The sequence below is a fragment of the Danio rerio genome, chromosome 16 (assembly GCF_049306965.1).
Source record: "Danio rerio strain Tuebingen ecotype United States chromosome 16, GRCz12tu, whole genome shotgun sequence".
Taxonomy (NCBI): domain Eukaryota; kingdom Metazoa; phylum Chordata; class Actinopteri; order Cypriniformes; family Danionidae; genus Danio; species Danio rerio.
This window is the reverse complement of record NC_133191.1, coordinates 13,191,495-13,209,875: the sequence shown is the minus strand read 5'-3', so window position 1 is coordinate 13,209,875 and position 18,381 is coordinate 13,191,495. Positions and strand designations below refer to the sequence as shown.

General features: G+C 38.2%; 1 protein-coding gene across 1 annotated transcript in view; it reads right to left on the bottom strand.

The window, feature by feature from the left end:
* The window catches only part of cacng6b (calcium channel, voltage-dependent, gamma subunit 6b), a 37,619-nt gene extending 21,771 nt beyond the window's left edge, over positions 1–15,848 (bottom strand). The window contains exons 1-2 of the mRNA XM_001342797.8: positions 15,819–15,848; positions 7,913–8,671 (exon numbers count right to left, since the gene is read on the bottom strand). Coding sequence (XP_001342833.1) covers positions 7,913–8,270 — 358 coding nt within the window. The 5' untranslated portion in view covers positions 8,271–8,671; positions 15,819–15,848. The remainder of the gene's footprint in view (positions 1–7,912; positions 8,672–15,818) is intronic.
* Between the last annotated feature and the right edge of the window lie 2,533 nt (positions 15,849–18,381).

The following is an 18,381-nucleotide window of genomic DNA, read 5'->3' as shown; positions in this document are numbered from 1 at the left end:
TGGCACCGTTACAAGAGACATCATCCGAGTCCTCTGGGCCCTACAAACCCAGGCACATGAAACGCCCTGGCTCTCCGTTTATGCGTGTTGTTATATGAGAGGTGAGATAAATATCACAAACCAGAACACGACAAACTAAGCTCTTACTGCGTCTGAGAAAGTCAGCCGTCATTAATAATATCACAGTTTGACTGCGTGTGTGAACCGACTGCTGCTGTGCGTCTTTAAAAAATAATTATGCATGATCTGCTCCTCCTGCTAACCCAGATGCATACATATACATACACTGTATAATGTGCTCACAAGACAGAAATGAATCGCGAGATTAAAACAGCAAAAATCTGAATGTGTGTGCAGCCTCAACACACTAGATTTCTTAATTGTTCTTTATTATTTGCTGTTTGTACAGCCAGTTTGCCCCAGGAGCAAAGTGCAATATGCAGTGTGAAATGTTTTAGACAGCATTTTGCTACATTGCTCTCCATGATCCCATCATTCTGCATGTTTCATTTATGAAGAGTTGTCCAATTATCATATCTTGAAAATAAACACAGTTGCTTTGTGTTTAAAATTCCCACTTCATCTCCTGGTCTCTCAATGTTTCCATCCACCATTTTTATGCGCATTTTGCATATGTGCATGAAAAAACAGGTAATGGAAACGACATGATGCGCATACATTTTTGAAAAAATGAGCAAAAAAAAACATATGCGCATAAGAAAAGAAAAAAGGTCATGTGATTTTTTTTTAAAGAAATCATGAAATGGTAAATATATGTGTGATTGGACAAACCGTCAGACTGAGCACACTGTATAACATCTGAAATGTTGTTTTGGTCATTAAATTAATGCTTAATCGTTTATATATTAGTGTTTTTATGTTATTAATGAATCAACAGCGTCTGTGCTCCGAGTCTGACACCTTCAAACATCACCACGCCTTCACTGCATGTCAGGATTGCTTTCTGAGGCGCAATCGATTTATTAGATGAAGAAAATATTGATGCAGCTTCTCCTACTGCAGCAAATTCCGTTTTAACTGTTGATATTTGGCGGCAGTTAATCAGAAGGTGACGATTTTGTGAGTTTTGACTTGTTGGATGGAAACACTGCTTCATTCGCACGTCTTTTATGCGATAATCCAGTTTTGCGCGTAAAGTTTATTCACATTTTTGGATGAAAACATAGCTAATTATGACACACTTAGAGTGCTTTCGCACCTGTGAATCGATTCAGTTGTTCCGAAACAGGGATTAAAATTGTTACATTGTTGCTCTTTGTTCTTAGTGCAGTTCGCTTTCAAACTGCAAAGGACCAAAAGAGCTGAAACATGTCACGTGTCAGTTAACTCTCCTTACATTGGTCAGAGTTTCATGGTTTATTTTGCAGAGTCCAGCTCAGCTGTCATGCGTCCTTAATTTAATTTATGGCGATGAGCAATAAGACATTATAACCGGAAAGATGAGCTTTAATTTTGAATGGTGATATAAATCAGAGGTAAGACTCTCTCATGCATCGCCCTTGGCTAGACTGCAGTTCGGTTAATGTTCCTAACAGATAAACAGCTCTCGTTAATAGTTCATCATGCTTTCACTTTCGTATTTAACATGAAACCCACATTTACCGATAGGAATGACATCCCGACCTACTCATAATTCTCTCTTTTTATAGGCATTTATTTCTATTACAAATCCATAATACACTGTGATATAGCCAGGCTCGGATTGTTTTGCTTTTTCACTATCTTACTTTTTCGCAATCTCGGACCGATTGATATGGCCCGGATCCGAGCGCGGTTGCTGGTTTCACATATGCCAAACGAACTGCGCTAACTGGGCAAATGAGACAGGTTCCGAAACAAAAGTCTAGGTGTGAAAGCACCCTCCTACAAACATTCATTTATTCATTCATTCATTCATTCATTCATTCATTTTCTTTTGGCTTAGTCCCTTATTTTTCAGGGGTTGCCACAGCGGAATGAAACGCAAGCTGTTCCAGCATACATTTTACACTTCCAGCCGCCACCCACTACTGGGAAAACCAATACGCTCCCTCATTTGCACACACTAATACACTATGACCTGTTTTGTTTATTGAATTCACCTATACCGCATGTCTTTGGACTGTTGGAGAAACCGGAGCACCCGGAGGAAACCAATGTGAACACGGGAAGAACTGTTAAAGAGATGGTTTACACCAGGCCCGTGCAGAGACCGTCCAAAGGGCATGTGCAGGATAAAATGTATGAAAAATGGGGGGGGGGGGTGTTGCGCGCGTACTGAAGAGCGGTGTTGTCGCGCGCGTTCTGATCAGCTGTGTTGTCGCGCACGTACTCGAGCGGTGTAGTCTCGCGCCTACTGAAGAACGGGACCGAGGGTGTGCCGCGTCGCGGGAGCACTTTTGATCATTTTGGAAGGGCACATTCTATCCAAGACTAAAAAGGGCATGTGCACTGCACAGGTTGAGCCCTATGTGTGCACGTGCCTGGTTTACACACACACAAACACACAAAACAAAACTGAAAAAGATGTCTAAGAGATTGCATGAGGCTTCCTATTTGAGAATATAAAAAGTTGAAAAACTTTTTCCATGGGCCCCGATAGGTCTTGGTCCCTCCTGTGCCACTCCATAAAAACTAATTTTAAAAGTGGAAACAGGTAGCTGGTAGACATTAGACTATTTCTATTGCAATAATATATGAAAGTGAGTAATATGAGGGCGAAGCAGTGGCGCAGTAGGTAGTGTTGTCGCCTCACAGCAAGAAGGTCGCTGGGTTGCTGGTTCGATCGTCCGCTCAGTTGGCGTTTCTGTATGGAGTTTGCATGTTTTCCCTGCGATCGCGTGGGTTTTCTCCGGGTGCTCCGGTTTCCCCCACAGTCCACAGACATGTGCTACAGGTGAATTGGGTAGGCTAAATTGTCCGTAGTGTATGAGTGTGTAAGAAAGTGTGTGTGGATGTTTCCCAGAGATGGGTTGCGGCTGGAAGGGCATCCGCTGCGTAAAAAACATGCTGGATAAGTTGGCGGTTCATTCCGTTGTGGCGACCCCGGATTAATAAAGGGACTAAGCTGACAAGAAAATGAATGAATGAGTAATATGATGGCTACTGGTTTCTAACATACTTCAAAATATCTTCTTTTGTGTTCAACAAAAGAAAGAAACTACAATAAGGTTGGAACAGAGAGATTTTTGCTTAAACTGTCTCTTCATAACACGCGCAGGTCATTCAAACACTCACTCACTCAGTCAGAAAATGGTGACACTTGTCTAACACATTCTGCTTCTCATAATGAGAGTTAGATTAGATCAGTGGTGTAAATTGGCATGGGTAGTTTTTCTCATGAATTGGTATAAAATAAAAATGTGTACTTTTATTTGAGTACATTTTTGTGCTGTTTATACTTTTTCATCCTGCAGTCACTACTTTCTTATTTCTTTCTTGTCTACAGTGATTGGCTGAGTTGACACTGAGCCAATTTTTTCCAGAATACAGATGAATCACATGAATTATGCACACTTCAATTCAATTCATGTTTATTTTATATATAAGTTCTAGTAAAGTCCAGATTTCAGAGCTGAAGTTCAGTTTAGTTCAGTTCAGCTGGGTTTTAATTACAATGCTGAAGGTTCAACACTGGAGAGCAAATCCATCAGTAAATCTGCCCAAACACTTTTATGGTAAACATCACAGTCACATGCCCTTAGTGCTATATCAATTGAACAAATTTTCATCATGAACCATCATGCACTGCTTCAAGTCAGATGCTAATCAGTCAGCACAACACCGCATTAGACTGAACAAAACATGCCTCTTTCGGGCCCAGCTCTGGCCAAGACAATTAGCTTTTGCTTGGCCCACATGCCGCAGTGAATTACGGTACATGACTAGACCAAGTCTGGCTTCCAAACAAAGGCCAAACATGGACCATATCTGGGCCAAGTCTTAGCCAAGTTAATAACCCATAACTGAGCCTGAACTGGGCCAGATATGTTAGTGTGTCACGACTGCAATAAAATTGATAAACCCATGAATCATTGCTCTTTAGGCGTGCTATAGGTGTGCTTTTTCTTGAAGCGATTTGATTGGTAGAATTTTTTTTCTTTATTTGCAAATAATAAAAATAAAAAAATTTGCAAAATAAAAATAAAAAAATGAATTTTAAATGTGGGTCAAGATAGGCCAAACTTCCATGGCCCACATATGTTTGGCCCACATGCTGTATGCCAGTGCTGGATAACTGCCTGCTGTGCCAGATTTATGCCAAATCTGGGCCAAAATTCTATGCCTCTTTATGCCTGTCACAGGTACTGTAGACACATAGTCTACCTTGGATATCCCTGTGTTGTTTAAAAGAAAAGAAGTCAAGCACAGACATCCGAGATATACATCGGTGCACAGTGGGTGTGAATGCGCACCCCTATACTGACACTAAGGAGAAAAAACTGTTGAATAAAGAAATTGGGTCTCATTTCCTAATAATTGCGTACTTTTTAAATATTTATAAGCACATTTGAACTTCTCCCAAAATCTTTCTGCCTGATTCATAAAACGTGCACAGGCACATGAGTTTGTTCTTAAGCCTGTTCTTCTGTTAGTGAATTTGGAGTACATGGCTATGTTGTAAGTTCTTTTACTAAAAGTAATACTTCTTCTGCAGAGTGTTTACTTTTTCAGTTCCAGGCACAGAGAGTGTTCTGTCAAAATGCAAGGCACAATGAACAGAGCACAAAACAACTGATGCCAATAGAAAAACATTTTTAAAAAGGCGTTACTCGCCACAAAAAAAACAAAAAAACTTGTTTGGTGTGATCTGGACCTGAACATCCATTCATCACTTATAGGAAACATAACTGTAAAGATGCAGTCACAGTTGTCAAGGCTCCAAACACAAGCTAAGACAGAATAATTATCCTCTATACAAGGATAAAGAGCTGATTGTTGTTTAGACCTCAAATATAGGTGGGCATAGATAACTTTTTTTTTAATCTAGTTTAATCTAGATCAAATGGCTTTTTTGAATTCTGCCAAAGGCATTCAGAATATGTGTGATACCTAAATAATTACTAAAAGTAAGTAATTGAGAACATTAGATGGAGCTCATCTCCTGTTTCCAAAATGCATCACAAACTGCTTGAGAAACTGTCCTACTATGATAAACGCAGATGAAAATAAATGATGTTCAATAAGATGTACTTGTGTTGATTAACTGTTCATTCAGTTAAACATGAATTTTGAACTGTAGGCCTCCATAAGCTTGAAACTGTCATTTTTGATTACCCTAATCTGACTAAAGTCATAACTGAACTAAACAGAAGTGGAATTAAGACGTGGAGTATGCATATGTTAGTGGCATTATTGAAGTAAACACCGCAATCAAACTATTACCGTCATGTTGGACTTTTCGCCATATTTTCTGACAAGATCCACACACACAGCTTTCAATAAATGACCACAGATACACACATTGCAAAATGGGGAAGTTTTTTCTTTCTCATTTGTCGTGCGTTATTAAATTCCATAACACTCTCACCAGTCCTTACTCCTTATTTGCGTCTAATATCCCAGTTTGTCACAGGGGCATGAATGAAATGTTCATTCATTCATTTTCTTTTCGGCATAGTCCCTTTATTAATTTGGGGTTGCCAAAGTGCAATGAACCGACAACTTATCCAGCACATGTTTACGCAGCGGATGCCCTTCCAGCTGCAACCCATCTCTGGGAAACATCCATACACTCTCATTCACACTCATACACTACGGAAAATTTAGCCTACCCAATTTACCTGTATCTCATGTCTTTGGACTGTAGGGGAAACCGGAGCACTCGGAGAAAACCCACACGAACGCGGGGAGAACATGCAAACTCCACAAAGAAAGCCGGCTGATCCAGCTGATGCATGAACCAGCAACCTTCTTGCTGTGAGGCGAAAGCATTACCTACTGCGCCACCGTTTCGCCATGAATAAAATGTTCATGAGTTAAAGTGAAACTGCCAAACTGCAGTTAAAGTCACCAAAAATTACAAAAAACTCTTACATGAAAGTACTTCACGTAAACACCTCAACTATATTACTGTCGATTAAGGCAAATAGGATGTATATGTAAACATAGTCAGTAAGGTCTTTGAAGTATGAAAGATCCAGAGGGGCATCCTGCTGATCTGGTTCAGAAGGGCACTCTTTTGTCAGACGACTCACCGGTTTGACTTTCATTTTCATTTTAAAAAGCACCCGGTCCATTTTATTTGTATATGTTTTACTCGAGTCGAACGCATTAACTCTACAGGTGCCTGATAGTAAGATGTGTAGCCAACATTGATCAGATTCACTCTAGTGAACTGTATCCATGTTAGCACATTACGTTTGATATGGTATTTTCACAGTAGGAATACACACAGGTTCAGACTCGTTCTCGCCCCCTACAGTGCAATTCGGCCAAGTATACATCCGCCCTAAATGTCATCATAGCTTGCATAGAATAGACGTAGCTCCAAACTTAACTTTGAGAGTAGATTAACGATGATTTTTATATATATATATATATATATATATATATATATATGTCTAGTTAGGTGGCACAGTGAATTAAATAAATGAACTTGGCCACAGTGTATGAGTGTTTGTGTGTGAATGTCAGAGTGTATGGGAGTTTCTTGGTATTGGGTTGTGGCTGGAAGGGCATCTGCTGCGTAAAACATATGCCGGAATAGTTGGCGATTCATTCCGCTGTGGCAACCCCTGATAAATAAGGGCCTAAGCTGAAGGAAAATGAAGAATGAATGTCTAGTTACTTTTATTCACCCTGTGAATAACATATCTAACTATATGCAGGGTTCTTTATGCGTTTACTATGATTTTTGTGTACCTGTGGTATCAGTTCTTCAGTTTTTTCATTTAGAATAATTTTAGCACAAATGTGTTAATGGATCATGATTTATTCGTGAACACATTTGCATGCACATTTCACGCATGCATTTGTGCGTACGCATCATTTCAAAATAGGGCTATATTTATATTTGCAAAATAAAGTAAGATTTTCAAACAAAAAATAAAGTATTGAGCAAAAAATAAATAAATAAACGCAAATCTTCAAAAATTAAATAGAGGCAGGTCCAAACCATAAAAACACACCCAAGTTCCTGTGACTCCGCCCCCTTGTCAAATCAGGACCACAATGTAAAACACACAAAAACGTTAAGTGCAAAGGGAAAAAAGCATCGCAAACTCACAGTCAAATCAAATTGAGCACTGCAATTGACTGGACAGGTTTTATAAAGGCAATGCTATAAAAAAATTTTGCAAATATTTACAGTTTTTTAATAAAATGCAAATATTTCGTTTTTTTGCACTGCTTTATTTTTATTTGCAGTTCTTTTTTGTTTGCTAATTTCATTTTTATTTCTCAAAACTTAATTTTTGCTTTTGCAGTTCTTTATTTTTGATAGAAAAATAAATTTTTATTCTCAAAAATTTTTTTTTTGCTTTGTGATTTTTGGAGATTTGCATTTATTTATTTATTATTTGCTCAATACTTTATTTTTTGATTGCAAAACTTTCTTTTATTGTGCAAGTATATATGGCCCTAGATTGACTCCATAAGACCCTTTTTTTTTTATGTGTGTGTACACAAAAGTTTTTTTGTAGCTTAATAAAATGGTTATTGAACCACTGATGGAATATGATCTATTTAGAGGATGTTTTAGGACGAGTTGGGACCATTGCTGTCTATGGAGGATCAGGGAGCTCTCAGATTTCATCCAAAATATCTTTATTTTTGAAAAATACCTTTTTAATATTTGTATTTCGAAGATTGAGGTCTCAGTGGTTTGGAACAACATGAGGGAAAGTAATTAATAAAATGTATTTTTTGGGGGGTGAACCAACCCTTTAATACAATGAATAAGTTTCCTCACCTCCAGGCAGCTCTGCAGGTCCACAACTCTCCCTCTCCGGGTCAATATCTGTCACCCACAGTGTGCGAACGCAAGATTTCCACAGACCATAATGCGCCATCTCACATGTCTGGTTGTTCCTGAAGTGTTTTGGCTGTGAAAGCTCCACCCAGAACTCCGTGCCCATGCCAAGTACCGTCAGCGTCACTCCAATAAGGACCAAAAAAAAAGCCAGCTTGATCTTGCCCTCCTCACTGTCACTCATTCGAGGAGGCCTTGCCCGTTTACCTGTGCGCCCACTTTTACTGCCAGCTCCACCCAACGCACCCATGCCACCTCTTCCATCATCGTCCTGTTGCAAAAAAAAGTTGGACCACATGGCAGCCACAACACTTTACAACAACCAAAAGAAAACGTCCAGAGAAAAAGGGAAAAAAGTAGAAACAACTAAAGCAAAAATAATAATAATAGTAACAACAGAATGAGAAAAACGCAGAGAAGAGTATTTATAGAAAGCTTTAAAAAAAGGGAACAGGAGATGGAAGTGGATTACAGCATTCTGTGACTTAAAACGAGCCTGATGTGCAAGAAAATCAAGTGACAGGGGGTCATTTCCGAAGAGCGGAGACTGGGAATTAACGGATGTCCACAAACACGATGAGGGTTGACAGCAAACTAGACAGAAATAATAAAGATGGGAGGAAAAAAGGAACTCAATAAGAGTTGGATTGAGGCCTTAAAGAGCTGCGATGTGATGATGTATTCCAATTTGTGATGAATCTGCAGGAAACAAAGAAAAGAAAAAACAAGTAATCAAAAGATAGAGAATAGAAGATACAACAAAAAGTGAGCTGGATAAATTCATCAGAAATCTTCTTTCAGTTATTACATGTTACAAGATTTCTTTGTTTGTGAATGACCTAAAACATCAACATTGATGCTGGGTATTTGTAATTATGGTAATTAGGTTAACTAAAACTAAACTCTAGTCATAAATCTAAAATCATTTTAATTTTAATGACTAATTTAAATAATACATTTAATTTTAGAAAATATTTAAATGTTGTCCTTGCCATGATGACATTAGATAATATTTTACTCATTATTTTGCAAGGTAGTATTTAGCATAAATTGCTAATTAATTAAGGATTAACTAGGGTTAAATATGAAGTCCTTGGACAAACAGATTATTTCTTAAGGGGGCTAGCAGTATTGGCCTTAAAAGGACTTCAAAAACTGTATTAATTCCAGCCAAACTAAAAGAAATAACACTTTCATAATAGTAAAATTATTTTACAATTAGAAAATACTTTGAAAATACTTAGAAAATTTCAAAAAATATTTAAAAAATAATTAACATTTACATCAACTGTGTGTGTTTGCATATATACATGTGCATGTATCAAACATTTTACTTATTACCCCATTTACATTCTGTTTAACTGAAAAATAATAATAGTTAAAATTGTTATTTAAAAGCAATTTAACAAATGTTTTTTAGAGTATCTCGAAATTTTTTTTGTTTGTTTTACTACATTGATATTTATAATGAAAAGGAAGTTCTTGAGGGAGAAAATGATATGAAACATGATTCATACTAACATACATTCGCCGTCCACTTTATTAGGTACACCAACTGCTCGTTAGCGCAAATTTCTTATCAGCCAGTAACATGGCTGCAACTCAATGCCTTTAGTCATGTAGGCATCGTCAAGACGATCAGCTGCAGCTCAAACCGAGCATCAGAATGGGGAACAAAGGTGACTTTGAATGTGGCATGGTTGTTGGTGCCAGATGGGCTGGTCTAAGAATTTCAGAAACTGAACTTGCTGATCTACTGCGACAACCATCGCTAGGGTTTACAGAAAATGGTCCGAAAAAGAGAAAATATCCGGTGAGTGGCAGTTCTGTGGGCCCAAATGCCTTGCTGATGCCAGAGGTCAGAGGAGAATGGCCAGACTGGTTCCAGCTGATAGAAAGGCAACAGTAACTCAAATAACCACTCGTTACAACCGAGGTATGCAGAATAGCATCTCTGAATGCACAACACGTCCAACCGGACGAATGGGTTACAGCAGCAGAAGACCACACTGAGTGCCACTCCTGTCAGCTAAGAACACAAAACTGAGGCTACAATTCGCACAGGCTCACCAAAATTGGACAATAAAAGATTAGAAAATGTTGCATGATCTGGTCCGGTCTGATGAGTCTCGATTTCTGCTGCACATTCAGATGGTCGCGTCAGAATTTGGCGTCAGCAACATAAAAGCATGGATCCATCCTGCCTTGTATCAACGGTTCAGGCTGGTGGTGGTGGTATAATGGTGTGGGCGATATTTTCTTGGCACACTTTGGGTCCATTAGTGTACCCATCTTCTGATAGCTACTTCCAGCAGGATAACACGCCATGTCATAAAGCGCCAATCATCTCACACAGATTTCTTGAACATGACAAGGAGTTCACTGTAGTCAAATGGCCTCCACAGTCACCATTTCTCAATCCAATTGAGCACCTTTGGGTTGTGGTGGAATCAGAGATTCGCATCATGGATGTGGAGCCGACAAATCTGCAGCAACAGTGTGATGCTAACATGTCAATAAGGACCAAAATTTCTGAGGAATATTTCCAGTACCTTTTTGAATCTATGCCATGAAGGATTAAGGCAGTTCTGAAAGCAAAAGGAATCCAACCTGGTACTAGTAAGGTGTACCTAATAAAGTGTCCAGTAAGTGTAAATTTCAACTTAATTTTAGTTTCAATGAGATGCAACTTTACATTTTAAGTTGACATATTAAGTTTAAGTAAATTGGTTCCACTTATATTTAAGAAACAAAGCCTTATTTTTTATTACTACACATACGACAGCACTGTTTTCCTAACGAAGGCTTACTTGGCAAACAGCTGAATCAAGAAAACAATGTTGTTATATATTTGTCCACTGTTCATCAACCAAACAGGCAGTATAAGCTTTCACAGAAGGTTAATACGAACCACTATTAGGTCACATTGTCTAAGAATTAGCTCTGCCAGATGCGACTCCAAGATATCAACACATACCAGCATAGCCGGGCATGCTTTAGCCCAGCCTGTTTGATCTGTGCCATTTTAAGGCTGCACAAATACCCCAGCATTACGTGTACAGGGAACTATTAGACCTATGGACAGAGTTTGAAGATGTGCGCCGCTCTGGTTTCCTAAATACAGACAGGGACGAAAAAGATGGAGGTTGTATGAGTATGAAGGCGAAGTGAAGAGCCAGGTGGAGCAGTAGGTGTTAATTCATGTGTGACGGAGGCTCTAAAGTGGTTATTACTGCACTACAGGGCAAGGCTCATTGAAGACCATCACCCAGAGAGGAGCTATAAGACCACAACAAGACTAGAAACAAGGCTATACTTAAATTTGTAGTGGTATACACTTACAAACACACCACGTAATGCATTTTATTGCGCTTAAAGCTAGCTATTAAAGTAAACCTCTGGAAATATGTTGTAAAAAGTGCTAACAACACTGCAAAATCAGTTAATATAATTAAAGGGACAGTTCACCTAAGATAACATTGTCATCATTTCATTTACCATTGTTCCAAGAATCATTGTTTTATTCTGTTGAATATATATATATATATATCGAAGAATGTTGGAAACCTGTAACCATTCATGTGTAGTATTTGTTTTTCTTGCTATGGAAGTCAACGGTTACAGGTCTCCAACTTTCTTCAAAATATCTATAAAGCTCAATAATATAAGGCTCAAAGTAATTTGGAATAAGTAATGGGTGAGTAAATGATGGCAGAATTGATCTCTTTGGGTGAATTATTAGTTTAATAGTTATTATCATTATAGCTATCATAATTGTACCTCTATGATGACACTTTTTTAACAATTTATTGAATCCGTTTTAACTTTCTGCATTGTAGCTTAGTACGGTAATCTGAGTCTGTCAAATAAGAACAGGTTAAGTAGCCTTGTAAAGGCAGCAGGCAAGATCATCGGTTTTAACCAAACTGGCCCATTGGTAATTTATCGTAAGTGTTTTATCTTATGCACCCAGGATCACCCATTGTACTCTGTTTAAGCTGCTGTCATCAGGGCGTCATTTTACAGTTCCTATTTGCAGGACAAACAGAATTAGAAATTATTTTATAATGGTGGCCATTAGGCCATTAGGGAGATGCACCTAAAAAATGATGTATGTTGTCACCTGTCTTATAGTACCTTGCTTAAATTTTTGTTTCCCTAAACGTCATAATAAAGTTTAGTCCGAGTCTAATTAGTATGTATTCTATATTTTACTACAGTTGTTATATTCATTATCTTGTCGGTTTAGTCCCTTTATTAATCCAGGGTCGCCACAGCGGAATGAACCGCCGACTTATCCAGCAGGTGTTTACGCAGCGGATGCCCTTTCAGCCGCAACCCATCTCTGGGAAACATCCACACACTCACACATACACACACACTCAATTTAGCCTACCCAATTCACCTGTAGCGCATGCCTTTGGACTGTAGGGGGAAACCAGAGCACCCGGAGGAAACCCACGCGAACGCAAGGAGAACATACAAACTCCACACAGAAACACCAACTGAGCCGAGGTTCGAACCAGTTGTATTTTCTGTATTCAATATCAATTTGTGTCAAAGCAGCTAAACATAAAACTTCTAGTAAATTGAAACTGTGTCAATCCAGTTTTCAGTGATGAAATTCAGTGTGGTGAAAGTCTGAAAGTCTGAAAGTCCAAACATTGCAGAGCAAATCCAGCTAGCTCTACAAGTCCCAACAAGTAAATTGTGATTTGCCAGCCTCATCTCACGAGTAAAATGTAAGTATTTTACATTTTGCCAGTTTAGTGGCTAATTCGTACGAATTTGTACGATTTTAAAAAGGAGGCGTGACCTAACCATCATCGGGGGATGAGCAAATCGTACTAAATTGTACAAATTAGATCGTACGAATTCATACGAATTAGCCACTAAATGAAAATATTACAAATTGCCGTGAGATTGTGTTGGATTTGCTGGTTTTTCCTTGTTTATTTATTATAGTTTGCTATTGCATTATGGGACATTGATCTATGCTCCGACTAATTTCTTGTGTTGAAAATAACTTAACTTAGAGATTTTACTGACATGTTTAGTAGTTTGCTACGATATATTATTTGGGTTGGTTGAGTAAATTATGGTATAAATTTTAAGATGTTTAAAAATATAGTAGTCTATTTAACTAAAATCAGCATAAAACAAGCACAGCTAAAATAAACGATTTTCTAATGATAATTATGGTTATTTGAAAAGTTAATAACTAACAAAAAGTGTATATTATAAATAATTACTTTAGAGACCATATTTGTTTTCAGATGTTTATTAGATATTATTCTTTTTACCTACTCGGCAAATTGCAATCAGTTTGTATTGCTTTTCAAAGGTTTAAGATCAGTAAGGTACTTTTAGGATTCATCTTTCGGATAATACTTTAAACCCTAGATCCTGACTCTCTGGGGTCGTTAAAAATCCCAGGATGTCATTCGAAAAAAAGTAGGGGTTTAACCCCGGCATCCTGGCCAAATTTGCCCACTGGCCTCTGTCCATCGTAACCATCCTCATACCATAATTGGCTTGATCACTGTCTCCTCTCCACCAATCAGCTGGTGTGTGATGTGCGGTCTGGTGCAACATGGCTGCCGTCGCGTCATCCAAGTGCATGCTGCACACTGGTGGTGGATGAGGAGATTCCCTCCAATGTGTAAAGCGCTTTTAGTGTCCAGAAAAGCGCTATGTAAATGTAAGCAATTATTATTATTATTATTATTATTATTATTATTATTATTATTATTATTATTAATAATATATCTTTACAAAAATGGAATTATTAAATGGTATTAATGGAAAGTACGTCTAAAGACTTCTTAAAGAATGTCTTAAATGTCATCAAGAATCTGGGATAAAAGGTTTCCTGCTTAATTAATGATTACAATTTAAAAAGAGGAAATGTCTATAGAGCATTATTTAGCATGTCTAAATGATTTCTGTAGGATCAAGTGATACTGAAGACTGGGGAATGTGCTCAAAATTCAACATTGAAATTATAAACTAAATTTTAAAGCATATTTAGACTTTAAATTATAATAATACTTCACAATAGTACTGTGTTTAATATCTGTGAAGAAAAAGTGTAAAAGAATTGTTTCGAAAACATCTTGGATCCAATATAAAACAGTAAGTTTCTGCGCATAAAATGCAAATTGTGAGAAAGAGAAACTATATCCAAATATCAAATTCAAGATATTAGCATGGGCAAGGCAGTGGCGCAGTAGGTAGTGCTGTCGCCTCACAGCAAGAAGGTCGCTGGGTCGAACCTTGGCTCAGTTGCCATTTCTGTGTGGAGTTTGCATGTTCTCCTTGCCTTTGCGTGGGTTTTCTCCGGGTGCTCCGGTTTCCCCCACAGTTCAAAGACATGCGGTACAGGTGAATTGGGGAGGCTAAATTGTCTGTAGTGTATGAGTGTGTGTGTGAATGTGTGTGCGGATGTTTCCCAGAGATGGGTTGCGGCTAGAAGGGCATCCGCTGGGTAAAAACTTGCTGGATAAGTTGACGTTTCATTCCGCTGTGGCGACCCCGGATTAATAAAAGGACCAAGCCGACAAGAAAATGAATGAATGAATGAAGATATTAGCATATATGAATACACCCCGTTTTGAAAATTAATCTTTCTATTCATTTCTCAGTAAATAAGGGTATAATATAGTGGTGTATTAGAACAAAACAAATTTAATAAACAGATATATTTATTAAACAAAAGTTTTTGTCACAGTAAATCTTTAGAAAGTGAAAGATAATACAATTAAATTCAAGCAAAATATTGCAAAAAAAATTTACAAGCTACAACATTTCAACAAAATTGTGTACATATATATTTAGGCTACTGATGTTTGAACCATTATTGTAAGTTATTTTGTTTCATAAGCTCCAGATTCGGCTTCAACTATGCACAAATATAATATTGCTAAGCATCCTATAGAAAATATTAATTTAAATGAGAGATTTGTGGGGGGTGTACTCATATACGCTGAGCACTGTAAATCAGAAAACAAGATAAAAATACAGATGAAGAACTTTAGCAGTCCAACAACACACTGATATTCAGTAGAAGATATTCAGTCATGTTACAGAGCAAGTTACAGTCATTTGAGAAACAACATACCGTCAAAACACTAAACATGACCTGGAAATGTAACGCACAGGCTATAATTAACCCAAAGAGATCGTTTCCACCTCCATCCCAGCTCTTTATATTACCTCAACTCTGTCAAAACAGTCTCAGCTCTATAATACAATAAATTGCCAGCCGTTGCCTCAAAAGGAAAAGTCCACACTCACTCCTAAGGGACTCGCATCTCAATCAACAGGCCGTTTTGGCAGCCAGAATGGAAGAAACTAATTATCGTTTTAAATCAGCTGGACTTGAGCCACACATTTGCACATTCGACGTACGGACTCCAGAAACAAGCTCTCGTCACAATAAATTACATCCAGCCTCACAAAACATTTATAAACAGCAAGAAAAACGCGAAATAATCAACATAACTTCAACAAGTTAACTTTAACCAGACTTATGCATGTATATTGCTAAAATTTAAATGACTTATTTACCTAAATTGAGGTTAATATGCAAAACCAATTACATTTTAGCTAATTAGAAACAATACAATTATTTATTACTGTTATCATACATGCTTCATTAAAATGCACCACCAAACCAGCCTTCCTGTGTGCATATTAAGAGACATTTAAAAAGCTGCACAGGATAAAACTATTAAATTAAAGTTAAGGCTTGTCCCACAGATTTGATTAAACTATGACAGTATGAACGTGTGCGGCAAGTGCATTGAAAAGCCATTATGTTCTAGCAACCAAATCAAATCCTGACCTGTTCTGTGTGGGTGCAGATCTGATGACTAGACACATGAAACTCAGCGGAGAGAGGAGGAGAAGGAGGGACGTAAAAAGAGAGGGAGAGAGAGAGAGAGAAAAAAAGAAAGAGTAACAAAAAATATTGAGGGAGGAGTAAAGTGAGACCAGCGCTTATGCAATCAGGTTTGTGGAGACTTTGAATGCATGACAGCTTAGGCACGAGTAGACGGTTCAAGGAAGATGATGGTCTTTTTTTTTTTTTTTTTGAGTGTGGACAGATTTTATATTTTTCGGCGTACGTCATTGTGAGTTTTGCATGTGTGCAGGAAAGTTGAGTGCATGTCAGCTGATCCATGAGAGAGTGTGTGTGGCCAAGGGGTCTATTTTGGACAAGCACCTGTTAATGACATTAAGAGCGTGGGAGTTGCAGTTGCAAAGAGAGAAAAGAGAGAGAGTGGACTGTTTATAAGGCGACAAAAAGCAGCTGATAAAGCAGCTTAGGAAGGTAAAGATGGTGTTAAAGAGCGTGAAGAGAGAGAAAAACACTCATTCAGATAAATTTCTGTGTAAAACCAAAATTGACAGTTTTTTTTTTTTTTTTTTGCTAGTCCACATTGTTATCATTTAGGTAAATAATTAATCCGTACACCTTAATCCATTCATTCATTTATTCATTTTCTTTTCGGCTCAGTCCCTTTATTAATCTACGGTCCCCATACACATACACAACAGACAATTTAGCTTACCCAATTAGCGCATGTCTTTGGACTTGTGGGGGAAACCGGAGCACCCGGAGGAAACCCACCAACACGAGGATAACATGCAAACTCTACACAGAAATGCCAACTGACCCAGCGGAGGCTCGAACCAGCGACCTTCTTGCTGTGAGGTGATGCCCTTGTTTTGGCAATCTTCTATCAAAATCTGACCATTTGCTTTTGCATTTGGAGTGGTGGTCCTTTAATGATGTCTGTCTGTTGGCTTTAGCCACAATATTCCTAAATACACCCCTTTTACCGTTAGTTTGCTACAAGGGAATGATGTGGTTTTAATAAGGTGCTATATCAATAAAGTTTGATTGATTGATTGATTGATTGATTGATTGATTGATTGATTGATTGATTGATTGATTGATTGATTGACGAAAGCCCCGCCCCCTACTCAATATTTCATTTCAGTTGGAAGCACATCAAAATACTGAAATAAAAGTCTCAGCAATTTCCTGTTCATGAGGACTTTAAAATGGTTGAATACAACAAAAATTCCTAATCAGCCAATCACATGGCAGCAACTGCATTTGCATTACATGCATTTAGGCATGTAGACACCTTGGGTGTGTATGGTGAACAGGCCCTTTTTGAAAATACCGGTAAATTCGTTCTGGCTATTTTCCGGAAAGAGAAGTTTTAACATTACCGGTAATTTGCCGGAATGCTGCGCTGTGTGAACGCAAAAGGAAGATTGCCGGAAAGAGCGTGTGCACGTCTAGAACGTGCTGACGCGAGACGTCTGCTTTAGCCAATCAGAACAGTCAGACGCATTCACGTCCGTGCGGTTTAGGAGAATAAAAGCCTTTGAATATTTTTCCAGACACATTTAGCTGCTAGAAATTAGTCAGATAATGTTTATATGTTTATCTTAATGCCAACTGTGTAATTAATTATCGATAAGACGCTTATGATAAGCCGTTGTTTGTTTACCTTCAAGCTTTGCGTGTGCCCATTAAAACAGCCCATGAGCGCCAGCACACACCCATATCATGTACATCTCGACATGCGAAAGTGTTGCTTTATGTTCTCATCGAAGTTGTTCGCAATACTGATCCATCCACAGAGGCTGTAATGTAGTTAAATGTTTACAAATACAATCGCAGCCGTTTAGAGCTCATTTCAGGTTAATGATGTCAGAATTTACTGGTATTTTGGAATGGATGTGTGAATGCTCTTTTCCGGAAAAATTCCGTAATGTCCTCGCTTGTGTGACAGCGCTTTTTTTAATTTACCGGTAAAGTCGTTCCAAAAATTGTCCATACATTTACCAGTATTACTGTGTGAAAGGGGCTATAGTCAAGACGATCAGCAGCAGTTTAGAATGGGAAAGAAAGGTAATTTAAGCGACTTTGAACATGGCATGGTTGTTGGTGCCAGACAGGCTGGTCTGAATATTTCAGAAACTGCTGATCTAGTGGGTTTTTCACTCACAATCATCTCTAGGGTTTACAGAGAATGGTCCGAATGGGCAAATGCAAATGTCTTGTTGATGCCAGAGGTCAGAAGAGACTGGTTCTAGCTGATGGAAAGGCAACAGTAACTCAAATAACCGAGGTATGCAGAAGAGCATCTCTTAACGCACAGCACATCAAACCTTGAAGCAGATGGGCTACAGCACCAGAACACCACATCGAGTGCCACTGTCAGCTAAGAACAGGAAACTGAAGCTTCATTTGCACAGACTTACCAAAATTGGACAATCCGCTTGTTAAGTGTGACGTCACGCGAAGCGGCTTCCGGGTCCAAGCGCTCTATTCAACTAAATGGGGAGACTCATGAAATGGTAATAATAAACGTTTACAAAGCGAT